This window comes from Magnolia sinica, chromosome 18 (genome assembly GCF_029962835.1).
Source record: "Magnolia sinica isolate HGM2019 chromosome 18, MsV1, whole genome shotgun sequence".
NCBI lineage: Eukaryota > Viridiplantae > Streptophyta > Magnoliopsida > Magnoliales > Magnoliaceae > Magnolia > Magnolia sinica.
In genome coordinates, this window is record NC_080590.1 from 25,695,328 (window position 1) to 25,710,854 (window position 15,527).

The window sequence follows — 15,527 nt, forward strand, 5'->3', positions numbered from 1 at the left end:
GCCCAAGGTCTGATGATCCAAAGTGTTAAAATAATGGGCTTCACCAAGGATTGTGGATATCTAATATTCAAAGATCCGAACCATCTTATGTGATGGCTTAAGAACACAAAAGAAAAATATCGAAGGGCGATTCATCCACAGTGATCCCAACGTATCCCTGAAAACAGAACACTGTAAGATGCACTCTGAAAGAGCATAATACCAAATGCATTTCATCAGTTCTGTGAGTGGGCCAATCTTGATTTGAGCACTTGATCAGGCCCAAGAAATAAAAAGGCCAGCCTAGGCCTATATTGGAACACTACTGAGAAATGGCCTTATTCCATTCCACGACCGTTCATGTAGCGTAATGCATGCCCATCAACCCACTTCATTTCATGGGTTAAATCACTTACAAGAACACGTTAAAAAAAAATAATAATAACAACTTCACCAAGGCCAAACCCCATCCAGCATTGACATTGCAACACCCACCCATCACTTACACCATTGCATTGCTGCAGAGGTAAGACCCACCACCTGGTTCTACCAGTGGTTTATCCAAATTCACCATGATTTTTATGGCCATCAAGCATATGAGTATATCTACAAAAAATCATCATAGATATCAGAAAAGAAATCAACAAGAAAACCAACCAAAAATTAATGTCAAAAAGTTCAAAATGCAACAGTAAAAAACCATGGTTTTAAGAATCAGATGAGCCTGAAAAATCATGGTCCTATTTTCCATGACCACCTGAAATCCATTAAGATTTTTCAGTGGATATTAACAAATTAAGGGATGGTTTTGATGGTTTCCACATTTCATGTAATCACAAGCTCTTACAAGATCTTCATGTTTCTCAAGTTAACAAACGTTGAAGGAATCCTACCACTCAACCTGCTGCTATCCATATATATGTGAAAAGAGCATAGATCATAAATCAAATTGTAAGATTACAATGAAAAATTACGCCATGAAATGAGTCAATACCAAATTTCCTTAATCAAATGATCCCAGCTGGGTTGGTCTTAAGGAAAAACCATAAAACCATTGAAATACCAAAAACCGTCATGTAGTGAATGACATCAGTATACTCTATTTTCACAAAATTCACCCAACCAATTCATAAAATTATCTGTTTCCATCTAAAAATTTGAATATGTGGAATACCTTTAAAGTAAAAGTAAAAAATTTGAATATGGGCACACCATAGAACAATTTGAGAGTGGACAACTACCGGTGATTTGACTATGGGGCACCATCACTTCTAATAACAAACGATCAATTCCCCATAATGAAAATTCGACAAAATTCATACATACCCATCAATGAAATCGAAAGAGCCTAGGGGTGACAACATGGCCCATGGCCCATTCACACTTGCAGTATGCTGCGGATTCCATTTACTTTGAGATAAAACTATACCGTCTGAGTTGCACACTCAAGCCTAAATAGAATAAAATAATAAGGATGTGGTGCTTCACCTGAATGCTCCAATTTGAAGCTCTTACATATTGTTTGTTTGTTTCGACCTGCACAAAGAAACAAACCAAAAATTAACTCAGGACTTGATTTCCTCAGTAAAAATGTATAATCAAAAGGTTACACCTAATAGAGGACAAGAAAGAGATAAATGTTAAGAATAAAAAGCTTTTCATATTACATCTTCAGGCACATCATCAGGATGCCTAATCCGCCTGGTCGATTGTCCACATTTTGGATCAACCCACTTCTCAACCTATAAAAATGCTGAAAATTTCAACCTAGCACTGCTGCATTAAAGAAATATGGAAGAAAATGATACAACTCACCTTGACGCCCTTCTCCCTCCTCCTTTACCTGGGCTTGGGACCAGCAATGCAAGAAGTTGCATTGGTGGAGTTAAAAAAGGGCTTAAGCTCCATTTGGTTTGAGAAAAAATTATATTCATAAAGATTGATGTGATGACCAAATGGAGCCTAAGACTTATAACACTATAAATATGAAGCAAGATAGACAAATTTACTAAAAGGTATGAGAGAAACTCTTATTACTTGCAGAGAATCCAATGACTGTACTATCTGCGGCCTTTTGAGGAGCCGGTGTTTCTTCCTGTCAAAAGAAAACAATCACAGTATAATAATCGTCTTTCAGAAATTAGAATCCATATTTAAAAACCAGGAAATAGATTCCATGTTCATTTGATCAGTTCCATGCAATTTCACACACCCAATTCATCCAAAAAATCTTGCCAAACAACTAGCGGGCCAACAAATACTTGTTCCAGTTGCATCCCCAATTGTTCTGTATCCCCAATTTCAATTGATGAACAAAAAAAGAATGCCAGTGAGGCTCAAGTATTTGATAAATTTTGGTAATAAACTTGAAAGTACAGATAATAAGGTTCTATAAGAAGAGAATTAGATGCTAAAAGAAATTACAAATATTGGAAACATAAATGAAAAAAGAAATATTACACAAAATCATGAGAAGAGGTAAAATGACTTACATTGCCTACTAAGATATCATGGCTGGCTAGTTCCATTTCCTGGTCAAAACATAATATGTTATGGCAATAATGAAACAACTAGTGCCGTAATATGTTATGGCAACAAACATAATGCAGATTCTTGCGTCATTATTTCAAAGGGTACACAAGAAGCAACTCAATAGTCTATGCAAGTGGATAAAAACAAATGGCAAAGATGAGAATAAAATCAACTATAGCACTAGAATCTAATACTAATTACATAATATTCTTCTTCATCAAAATAAGTTGATAGTAACCCTTCTCAAATCAGTAACCCAATATTTGTTGGGATAATCTAACAAGGCCAGTGTTGAGTGACCATACGTAATAGTGGAATGTTTTTCAATTGGAGTTCACACCTTCTTTGGGAAAGTTGCCCATCTAGTTGACAGTACCAACAAAGTTGGACATTTCCAGCAAATTCTAATGGCCATTGGTAACTTTTGCATTTGCTCAATTGCAGTTGGCATAATTGTCAAGATCATTGTCATGTACCCGATTCATAATCGGAAGAAATTTCAATAAAGTTGCTAAGTTTTAGGAAGAGTACAAGAAGTCAAGAACTAAGTACAGTTGCCGGATACAAATTTTTTTTAATGGGATATATTCATACAGGCACTGTCTGTGAGCTTCCACATCAATGTCTTTCCTGTCATGTCACTTTTGGAGAACATCCAGGGCATGAAAAAGGATTTGTGTTGTTGATAGAATGGCGGAAGAGGATTAATGTAGCTTGCCCCAATTAGTTGGGATAAGGCTTAGTTAATGATGATGATGATGATGATGCATGACATGAAAAAGGTGGTTCTCACCTTGAGTAGCATTCATTGCAGTGGGCAGAACCATGACGCAGGCTGGCTAAGAACTTTGGCAACACAATGGCAACTGAGACTACTTAGGTACAAACTTCTTAGAAGCCCTTCACTTGAGAACAAAAATTTGAAGTTAGTATTTATAGAAACAGAGAAGTTGGAGCAATGGGGATTTCATGTCTCTCCTATAAGAGACCATTCAATGAAACAGGAACATCAATATTATGGTAATTCATGAAACTATGACACCAAAGACTACAACTCCACTCGTTTCTTGGATATGATGGCTATTAAGCAATTATCATGAATCTAAGATTTCTTTTTACCATGAAATCCATTGCAGAATTCATTTCCTGCATCATATGTGATATTACACTCCTCACCATTAAAAGATCTCAAATTATTAGGAATTGGATTTCAATGGATGAAAGTTAGGCCATGTTTGGATGTTTGATTGAATTCATTTACAATTATTCAATTCAATAAAGAGTAGATGACTGAATTTCAGTTGCTGTAGTTTCAAATTCAAATCAAAACAACTAAATTAGAATTCCATGTTTCTAATCTAGGATAGTTTCAAGGATCTCAGATGCACTATGATAAGAAAATAAGTAGACTTCCTTCTAAGGAAAATTACATGCAAAATATGGAGGAGGTACATTTCCAACAACGGTTCTAAACGATCTCATATCCTACCCAAGGTAGATAATGTATGATTTAGGATCTAGCATGCATTTTGGTACCATTTACTAAATGGTCACAACCCTACAAGACCTTGATTTATGCACTTGGGTGAGGATTCAAACCATACCATCAGTGGAGCACGTCTTGGTATTTTTGGATGGTAAAAAGAAATCTTAGATCAAATATATTGCCCCCATTATCAGTCCATTACAAACCCGTTACAGCCATTACAGGCCCATTACAAGCCTTTTTTATTTTCAGATCAGGCATTACAGCCCTGTTATCGCGTAACGAGGTCCCACTATTACTGTTACATAACCATTTTTTTATACCTAGCTTCAAATGAGGGATTTTCTAGAGAAATCCAGTTTATTCTATTTTTCTTTGATTCAATGCAGTCTATTTTTATTACTTGGTAGTAGATGTTAAGAACCTTAGCCATATTATTCACCAAAAATTTAAGACTTTTCCAATTTATAATCATGCAACACAGTAATTTTTTCCCTATTTTAATCATATGCAAGAAGTAATGAATGAGAAAGATGTTAGTGATGAAAGTGGAAGCAGGAAACAGAAGACAACAGAAAAATGCAAGTTAAAGCACTTGATCTCCTCTAATGTGATTTTCCATGTCATTCTTAGTGTTATATTTTCTGGTAAAGTATACAATCAGGCAATTGCAACATATGCTAAATCTGCTAGCCACGTAGAAAAGGAATGTGTTATACTAAGTAGATAATGTCAAATTAAAACACACCATTAACATGCATTGTTCAAAAAATGATAGACTGATCTTAGTCTCTTATAAAATACGGGGTGATGATTGACTTACCTAGATGTCCACCTTCTCGCTTAGAATTTTCTTCTAAACACCATCAATACAAAATTATAGGGTTAGTATCTTCCAAAATGAGATAATCTTCATGACATTTCCATCCACAGCATGGCTCAGTAGATCAACAAAATGGTTTTTTTTTTTCCAAATGATTCAATAAACTGGATCACCACACCATCAATACAAAATTCATGGAATTTAGATCCTCCAAAAACTATACATTTCCTTAGGATCAGTACCCTATATCTACTCCCAACAGAAAGAATCACATCTTATAACCCTTCCAAGAGCAATTAAGAGGAAGAAGATAACCACCACAAGCAAAACCAAATAGGTTCTTCTTAAATCATAAATCAACAAAAATTAACAGAAAGAAGATCAACATAAAGAGAGGTTAAAGAGTAATGCTCAAGGATCAAAGGGCCTTACCTATGAGCAATCGATGGTGAATCAAAATGCATTGCAAATACCGCGTTGCATACATCCCTGAAAATTAAGAGGACCTGCTTTTCCTCAAAATACCATGCTTGTATGTTCTCCAGCAAATTAATACTGCTTCGATGAGGGACCCACATCACGTGCAAGATAAACACAAGAGAAATTAATTTTGAATAGAGAGCGAAGATGGCAGAAACTATCTAATTAATTTTGAAAAAGATAAACTTCCAGCATACCTCATTTGCCACAGGAGATGTCTGATCTTCTTTGTCAAATATAAATGCAAGAAGCACGTGCTTAAACTCTTCATATGCTTCCTTGATAAAAACAAAAAACAAAAGAAGTCTGATTTTTTAAACCATGGAGCTACAAATTGGGATCACCTAATGAGTGACTTGGATCTTGCACAAGTGGATCATCTATTCTAAGCTAGTGCCAAAATAGAAGGATAGAGTTCACCTGGCACTCCAACTGAAATAATCAAGAACATGGCACACCAAAGCAAAAGAAAACAGGAAGATGACCCACAAATGAAACAGAAAATGACCCAAAAGAAGAAGAGAAGCCAGAAATCCTACCAACCCCAAAAAGAAAAGCCTGCCATCAAAGTAACATATAACTCACAAAAGCATAAACTGGAATTTTTCAAAAAATAAAAAATAATTCCAACCAGAAGTTCTTGCTTCATACATGGTCTCTAATTAAGAGGATCATTATTGATATGGAAGTCTGTGAGGCCCACCATCACGTGTGGCCTAGTTTTGCTGATTGTAATCAATCACTTTACAGTGAATAGTATCATATGGCTGAAGTTACAAAAGTTCAATCGACTAAACAATCCAACCCATTCAATTGTCAGACTTCTAGGCTTCTTTGGATAGGTGGACTCTATAGATAAAGAAGATCATTTTTCTTGATTTAGTGTGTGTGTGTGTTTTTTTTTTTTTTTTGTTGGTCAATTGAATGGTAAAGAAAATAATAAATTCTGTAAAGTAATCATTAATATTTTTCTTACTTAAGATTCTCTATCTCGATATATGCTAAAATGTAATAGAATATCTAGCTGCACCTGGTGCAATGCAGCTACTGGTCCCCAGCCTAGGTAAAGGAGAAAGGCCCACTGTGATGTTGTAAAAATGTTTCTACATCGAGCTTAATGTACAAATCAATGTGTAAGGCCCACTGTGATATTCTAAAAATAATCCGTCCACCATGTGAATCCCTTCCTATTTTCCTTGCCTCCCAAAAATCAGGCGAACTACATCGTATAAAATCATGGGTAAAATCTTGTGTCTAACTTGAGTTTTGGAATGGCGTGGTTTTTTTAGTATCCATTCATCTTAGTCAAATGCATCTTCAAATACATTAGATTCAACATTTAAAAACAAAAAAATAAAGAAATCCCCAACTAGTTAGGGATTAGACAAGGCAAATTCCTAATGTGGAATTCGACAATACAAATCCCTAAAAAGGGGTTTAACAATGCAAATCCCCAACTAGGGATTTGACAATACACATCCCTAATTAGGGATTTGTTATACAAATCCCTAGTTAGGGATTCAACAATGCATATCCCTAATCGGGTATTATAAATTGCAGAAAACAACAACGAGAAGGGAAAAACCTTACATCATACCTGAGAATCCGAGATTTACGAGCAGCAGAAGGCTGAACTGTAGCAGAGGGCCGAGGAGAGAGAGAGAGAGAGAGAGAGAGAGAGAGAGAGAGAGAGAGAGAGAGAGAGAGAGAGAGAGAGAGAGAGAGAGAGAGGCCGAGAGAGAGTTGGCGCGGGTGATAAGAGGAAATGATCTAGGGCTTTTTTATTTTTCTATTTATAGGGATCCTTTGCCCGTGGCCGTTAAAACTGGCCGCCAGCAAAGCGTAGCCCCATCCGTCGGTTGCGCTCAGTTTTCTTGTAGTGATGGCACTTCTAGAGTGCTATGTTTAAATGCCCCAGGTTTTACTGGTCCATGCTCCATTTTTTAATTTAGTATGTGAGAACCACCTTAATGAACATGGTTGTTGATGGCCGAAAGCTTAGTGAGCCATTCCGAATTTGATTTTCATGGATATGTCTTGAAATTTCTCATCATTTACTATCACTCTCTCATGAAGGAGATGGTTGGAGATTATTGGGAGGGAAGGGGAGATGTGGAAGTGGTTGGAAGAAGAGGTTTTCCATTGATCATCTTTCAAGGCTAAACCAAAAGGAATAAACCCCATTTCGATGCAGTCAGTTTTGCACATTGAACTTACTGTGAGCAAACACTCATGGAGAGTGGATTTTTCCCTGTAGCTGATTTGCTCATGTCACACTGATCTGCAGGTTTGCCTACATTATTCTAACTAAGATCCTTAATTCTTGTTGTTTCCCTTGAAGCAGTGCAATTAATACCCTTTGTGTCATACTCAATTCATTATATTATTTCCGTCAACGACAATGTTGGTGAAACATTCATATTGCAGGCCACTCAAATGCCATAAATATTGCTGAAAGGTTGGGATTGCCACAAATTGTACTAGATAAAGCACAGGAGCTATGTTGAATTGCCAGTGCAGGAATTGATCAGGTAAAAGTTCATTAGCTCCCTTACATGTAGTTGTTTCTTATAATTCTGCTTGCTGATAAAAAGAACTGGTTAAGCGGCAGTTCGGGGCTGAGGCTTAATACCATGGTATACATGCCTCCTTCCGATTTGGTATTTGGTGCAACCACATAAATGACATTGCGGGGAGGAAATCTCAGGAAATACCTGGTATTCCTGGTTGCCTAACATTCCTAAATCAATGTAGCTGCCCTTGTGACTGTAAAATGAGTTTGGAATTGCGATCAATGTTCAATACTAAGCATGAATTGATAGCTTTCTGAACTGCCTAAAATATGAAATATTTAACTATACTTAGAATATATTATGTTTGTTGTATCATTTCACTGAATGGAAGATGATAGTAGACATAGAAAGATTCAAGCTAGAATTCCTGCAGCAAACCCATGAAGTGCAAGATTATCTGATGTGTGGATCTTACGATCAACTCATCACTCATTATCATATGAAAACATTAGCCATGAATGGTTGAGCATATGGAAAGATCAACCTCATCACCTTAACTGGGCAGGATAAATTGACTGGCTATTTTTTAGGCCATAACCAGGGATTTTTCTAGCTACTCTTATTGACAGTGACTACTAATTATTAAATCTACATGTGTTCCTGAGGCTGTGTTTCTATGATCTTAGGCGCTGAAGAGAGCTTCATGAGAAGCTTTTGGTGGCAAACCAGAGAATCACAGAACACAATATTGTTACTGAAAGATACAGGAAAAATCAAGAAATCTCTCAGGCTGCAGCAGTGGCAAGTTCTAATCTTGATCACAAACTCTCACAGTTTTGTGCATCTGAAACTCAGCATTCCCAGAATAAGAAGGCAGATGACACCACGGATATTGGTGCATACTCCGTAGGGTACGCCCAGCAGTCACCATGAGGTATCTTTTGCAAAAACTGATGGGATCTTTGGCTGCTGTTTGGTCTGCTTGCAATGGAAACTTATATGTCGTTCTTCTTTTACAGCTGAGTCTTGTTGGATGTTGAATCAAACTGAATTGGAACAACTGAACTCAAAAAATGGAAATGACTAAGGTGGGGGCCTAATGAGTTCCCCTCACCCAATCTCCCCATTCAGTAGTCTGATTATTTCAACTACATGTTGTGGAAAAGGGGTTGGTTGTCTTGGGTCATGATCTAGCTCAAATGTTTTCATTATAAGTAGGTGCAATGTTAATGACATCCACTCTGACAATCATGCACGTCGTCCCACATTCGGCCAAGTCCTGAAAATCAGGCCAATCAAAGATTCAGGTGGGCCACACACGCAGTAACAGTTGGGAGGGGGAGAGCATGCTCTCTCGAGTGTTTTCTATAGTGTGGTCTGCCTGAGTCATGGATGGGCATGATTTTTGGGGCAATGATTAAACAGGGAGGATGTGTATGATGGTTGGAGTGGATGTCATGAAAGCATGACAGTGGGGCCCACACAACTTGTTTCCTCCACATTTGTCCTGAAAACATTGGCACTTGATCATTTTCTGGTCATCTTGTGAATTAAAATGGTCCCATCTCCATTTTGGTCATTTTCTCTGGATATTACTAAATTGATTTATATGCAACTCAGGCCAACCGAGCATCCAAAGAAACCGTAAATGTAATTGCAAAATTATTCTCAGTGCTTATGTTTTTGTATGCTTGACTACTTTGCAGAGAAGCAGATCAAAATTGCAGATGTCAGTGATAGAATGCATATTTCTTCCCTTTATTAGAAGGGGATAGAATTAAAAGTCGAGCATCGAATGGTAAGATCATGGTTCAAGCCAGTAACATGCAGTTGAGGTTGAAATTAACAGCCCGTTTGGATACCACCTAATAACTTACTTATTCTACTTACAGCAGTAGATAAGTAACTTAATTTAGATAAGTATGTCATGATTTATGATCAATTATAAGTAGCTTTTTTATTTAAAGTTAATCACTTCAGTTTAATAAGTAGAAATCAAGATAAACTACATAAGGCATAAGTAGCTTATCTCAAGTAACTTATGATCCAAACGCCCCCAAAGTGACGTCAAAGTCCAAGAGGTAGGCCCCCAAAGAAGCATATATGTATAGATGCTACTTTGTCAAGAGCACTTTGATAAATTTTGTGAAGGGGAGATCATGTATGAACATTATTTGGAGGCTCCTCTGTGATGAGCCATTCATGTCATGAGTCATGACAGACATGTACAAACATTTATACATGCAAATGTGCATGTGTAGAAGTGTTTGTATGATTGTATCCATGCATCACTATTTTAATGAATGCATTTTCTATGCAGGAATAGTGATATGCTATTTGTGGCATTAATGGAAATATCTTATGCTTTCTGATAGGGGGTGATAAACATGGGAAGTCATCATCCAAAGAAATAATGAAAGGATCCAAATGGCAGTAAGGCTGTTAGCCTCTTATCCTCTTCAAATGTAAAATTCAAGTTGAATTTAGAGCTTACAGCAGGTGCGAATTAATAAGGAGACGCAGCCCCTCTCGGAGTGCTTTGGTCTTGGCTTCAATATGTTTGTAGAACATCTCAATTTCGTATTGTTTCAGCTAGGACGGTCTGATCGTTGTGAATTTTGTCCTATTTCCCATTTATGGAGCCTTATAATGAATGAACGGTTTGGATCATCATCTACATGTCAATTTACAGTAGAAACTTAACAGAAAGAGATGGTCCCCACCCATATTTTGTGAAGCTTCCATCAAACTTCATGACAATGGATATTTGTCACACAGCACCATAGAGTATACATCTCCAGCACACCTCGGTAGACTATTCAGATTGTGGGATCCAAAAGATAAAGAAGATGGAGAAATGCCAATTGACTTTCATCTCTTGCCTGTTTTACTATTCGGATTCAAGGGACCTTAATGGCTGAGTTGGTCCCCACTGTCTGCAAACTTTTCAAGCTGTGCGCACGCCAGTCACATTTGAAAAAGGACCCCCAAAGTGGTCGAATGATGTGCGGTGTAGATGTTCTGTAAGTGGGGTGACCTGTTCTCAGGATTGTCTATTAACGGTGAATTTTTAAATGTGGCCCACCAGTTTTCTGGATTCGATTATAAGTAATATAGGGTCGCTGACATCAGCAAACATACTGTCTGCCAGTGCGCCCTGCATTTGGGGCCAACGATGGTGATCCAGACAAGTGATCTGATTTTCCTAATTCTGGATGAGTGCATTGAAAATCTCTCTGACTGAAAGATCCCCAACCGTTGATCTTTGTAATATTATTGTTGCCGTGGACTGTTGCTATAGATTTTCCTGACCATCTAGTAGTAGCAGGCTGGTAACTGAAGGATAACGATCATAAAATCTGGAAGATTTTTTGGGCATCCACCATTAAATGGAGTTCATCAGGTCAACGGTCTGGATCACTGTGCCATGGCCCCACGCGTACAATATCTGTGCCGGTAAATTTCACGTTTGATACGCCGGACAGAAAAATTCCTCGTGAATTACTGCCGCACTTCCAGTTGAAGGTTTCGTTAGCAAACACAGTATTTCCAGCCTCCTTTAAAATAAATAAATAAATAAAAATAAAAATTTAATAATATTATATTGAGAACTTACCTTATTAGGATGTGTTTTGGATGGATTGCCAGCATGTCCTCCATTAGGATGTGTTTTAGATGGTCCCATTATCAGAACCCTCCATGTCATCGGCACTACCATAAATGAGTAATAATAGCCCACAAGTCACCCTTCAAGGATGATCTTGACCCTTCATTTCTTAAGTTAAATGTAAGCCATTGAAACTTTCCTTTTCCATCCATCTACGCAGCTATTGACGTGGACCATCCAAAACATGGACGATTCCAATCTTGGTTATCTTAACATATGCCAAGTATACTTCAAATTCGATAGTGTATCCAAACGCACCCTAAAATGGAATGCATAACATTAATTCCCGAATTGACTACACTCATAAAGAGAAAATGTAACCCTACCCATCTGTACAACCATTGTTAATAAAACAAACCAGCACAATCTCTCTCTCTCTCTCTCTCTCTCTCTCTCTCTCTCCACACACATCAAATGGTACTAAGCATATTCTAAAAAAACTCTCCACATCAAATGGTACAAAGCATATGCTATAAAAAGTATATTATCATATCCGACTACTGACATCTATTGTTAATGATGCCACCTAACATTACAAAACAAAGGCCTACTATCACATCAGAACTCAATACCATCACCACCATTAATGTTCATGGTCCACTAAACATATATTCTATTTTTATTACATCATATGGTACACACATGGTATATTCTATGTACTCTTTATGTGGGCCATTGGAATCCCCACAGCCCCATTAAGTCAATTCAACTTGGGTTGAACTGGAATAACTACTGCCACGTGGATGCATGGCCTATCTAACAGCCCTCTTCCTCATCCTTGTCATCACGATCGTCCATTCCCTGCTCTAAGGATATGTCCAGGAAATAGAGGAGTAAAACCAGGACAACGCAGCACGAGAACATGGGAATGGGCCCAAACATCCAAAGAAAAAGAGGAAAAGAGAAGTAGAAGGCACGTAATCCAAGTGACCAAAAATAGCTACCTCGATTCACAGCCCTTCCCACGTACTCCGCCGAGAGATGCGGGGATCTCCGAACGTTGATTAGGATGCTCGCATGGCTATAGTACCTGATGGATTGCACATTCAAGAGAAAGGCGACGAAGAAGCACACCAAGATAGAAAATGACTTGATAGAGAACCCCAGCTCGCTCGTGTCACCATACACGAGCGGGTAACCCCGGACGCCGCCCTTCGCGCCGTTGCCGTTCGTCATCAGGACTGCAATCAAGGAACTGAGCATGATTGCCGTTGATGCTAAGAGGGTCGATGCCATTATGTTATTTCTCAGCGTTTGGACCGCCAGGACACCGTTCTTGGCCGTATCCTGTAAACCGTTGATCATTATTTAGAAAAAAACGGACCACTCAAACATGATAATGTACGTGAAACTTACAATTTTATATAGTAATTAGTATTGGTAACGTGGGGGCAACTATCCATTGCAACCACAACAGATTATAGATCTGTCTCGATCATTGGTTGATTCTACAAGCATGGCCCACCTAGGCCTTTAAATAGATGCATGAAACATGCAAGTGAAAGATCATGCCACGAACATGAAAAAAACGAATGACTAACCTCCATCATGGTTTGAACCCATATCCGTCGATTGATTGCGTTGAGGCCCATGACTGTCTCGGTGGGGCGCGTTAGGACGCGATGGAAGAGCCATACGTGGTAGGCCACCATTAGAGAAAGGCCTAGAGGGATTAAAACCAAATCAAGGTCTTCTTTCTTCATTGAAGAAGAAGAAGAAGTGAGAAGAGAAGAAGAGGAAGAGATGGGCTTATGTTGTGGTTGTAGCGTAAGCACATGTGTGGAGAGAAAGAGACAGATGTGCCGGTTTTATATAGGGAAGTTATTTGACACTCTGGCAGAGTATAATGCTTGATACACCAACGTTCAAACTTGCAGACGTGGCAGATACATATTCAAAATAAAATTTCCAAATCATGTGATCCATTGTAGGTAGGTCTTAAGCTGAAAATCAGATTAGTTGATCAATGCTAACCTCTGATTCGAGGAGAATTTTGGGCCGTGGGAATATTTTGACCGTACAATAAATGTCCACTAATCGGGAAGATATGTTATCACGTGAATGTAATTTTTCGTCTATAGTTTATCTATACTGGGACCTAAAATTTGGACGGTTTTGGTATGAGCTGTACTGCACGCGTACAATTTATAAGTGCCCACCTATTAACTTCCACATTCTTTCAAAGCATCAAAGCGTTTTGCTTTTATATCCGGGGTTTTGAACGGAGTCTTACGCGAAATAGGCAGCTTTTAATTCATACTGTTGCGAGGTTTACCACATTGAGACTAACGTGTTGGATGCATGCATTACTGCTAATTTCTTTTTATTTTTTATTTTTATATTGTCCACCTAGTTACACTATTTTGGTGTCTTTATAGAACCACCCAAGGCCCACTAACGGACGCATCCCTTTCAACAGCCTGTTAGCTACTTGCCCATTGTATTTGGGTTGAGCCATGGGCTGGAAGTGGGCACAAAAAATTCTAGGGTTTCAATGGCCTGGCCTGGCCCGTTTGGATTCTAGGTCAGGGCTAGCTAGGGTAGGCAAGGTTTCGGTAGGGTGGCAATGTACCATACCCGATCATTCCATGGATCACTCTCCTCTGACATGTGGCGATACGGAACATTTATGTAAGATCCGAACCACTCATTAGCAGCCTGATGTATGGAATCCTTAGCCTAAAATATTGGCCGATTTTAACCTTTGTACGTGTGGGCCACACATTTACAGAAGAAACGGAAGGCGTAGAAATAGCTCAGGCAAAAGCCAAGAAAATGCCCTCGCTCTGGGTTTGCTGGTACTACTCGCGAGCGTGGCCTTACGAATCTACATACAAGCACATGTACCATTATGAAAACGTATTCAAAATCTTAGCCTTCCATCAAGAGGGGACCAGTGTCTAGATCTTTGGCTTATAAAATACGAAAATTTTACTTATCAGCTGGACCACGTTAAGTAACACAAATGGATGGCTAAAAAGAATTAGTTTTAGCCGTCCTACGTTGGTATATTGTGATGAACTGCGGAGAGAATCGGCCTGATTTCTGTCCCACAAGATCTAAGTGTGGCCCACTTTATCGAAGCGTAGATCTAGAACGCCTGCACGGTGCACCACGTCGTTACATGTGCTTGCGTGTAGACATGCTCCATGCGCGCGTGGGGTTAGCAAAATTCCGATCCGAAATCCCAGGTCTTTCGTAAATCGGAATCAGCTGATGATACTGTAGAAGACGGCCTACGTAGGACCAAATCTATATTGTATAAGTGGCAGAATTATATGTCAATCGAAGCCGTCAATCTGATGTTACATGCGACAGATGGTTTGTATTCAAAGAATAATAGACATTGGGAAATTTTATCCATCACTTTTGTTTATTTAACTGTAATGAATTTTATCATTAGCTATTTGCTATCGTCGTTTTTAAGGACACAACTGACATATGTATATTTTGAACCGTTTTCCATCCACGATACGGGTAACTAGATGAACGGTTTCGATCGATACTTCACCCTGCCACACGTGCTATGAAAGAACGTTGTACCTTATTCCGGTTATTCCGGCTCTAACGTACCACATCCTCGTAACAAACGTCATTTGCCGTATCTTTCGGAATCGTGGCTCTGAGCTTTTACCGGAAATAGAGTTAAGTTCGCAACAATACATCAGGACGTTTCCACCCGTGAAATTAGCCGTTGGATTTAGGATTATGTCTCGATGATCCAAACGATCTATTTGATGGGTCTCACCGTGGATGGGTGATCCACTATTAAAAAAAAGAAAATATTTAAATGCTGGACGCTCTACTCATGGATACTAAACAGCGGCCAAAATTCAAAAGAAAAGAATCAAATGATGAGAGGGTTGAAATATTCGAATATGAAAGGCTTTTCATTTATCTTAACTCGTCTATGGTGAGGCCCACCATATAAACAGTTTGGATCATTGCAGAATGACTCGGATCCAAAAGACAGAATCCTGTTGTAAAAGTTGTAGTACGGAAGGGATGTACTGATACTGCAGCAAACCTCTCTCTCATAGTTAGTGT

The 15,527-nt window shown here is 38.5% G+C and overlaps 1 protein-coding gene across 1 annotated transcript; it reads right to left on the reverse strand.

The window, feature by feature from the left end:
- Positions 1–11,948: 11,948 nt before the first annotated feature.
- On the reverse strand, positions 11,949–13,250 carry LOC131232897 (uncharacterized). The gene is made up of 2 exons (XM_058229413.1): positions 13,022–13,250; positions 11,949–12,767 (listed from the first exon to the last, which is right to left on the reverse strand). Exons 1-2 carry the CDS (start codon positions 13,181–13,183, stop codon positions 12,237–12,239), a joined length of 693 nt encoding a protein of 230 aa, XP_058085396.1. The 5' UTR covers positions 13,184–13,250; the 3' UTR covers positions 11,949–12,236.
- Between the last annotated feature and the right edge of the window lie 2,277 nt (positions 13,251–15,527).

Bases quoted from the DNA above. Each gene is read 5' to 3' on its own strand.
- LOC131232897 (XM_058229413.1), bottom strand. From the start codon at position 13,183: ATGAAGAAAGAAGACCTTGATTTGGTTTTAATCCCTCTAGGCCTTTCT. The intron at 12,768-13,021 runs GTTAGTCATTCG...AACGGTTTACAG, and splicing joins GGGTTCAAACCATGATGGAG to GATACGGCCAAGAACGGTGT.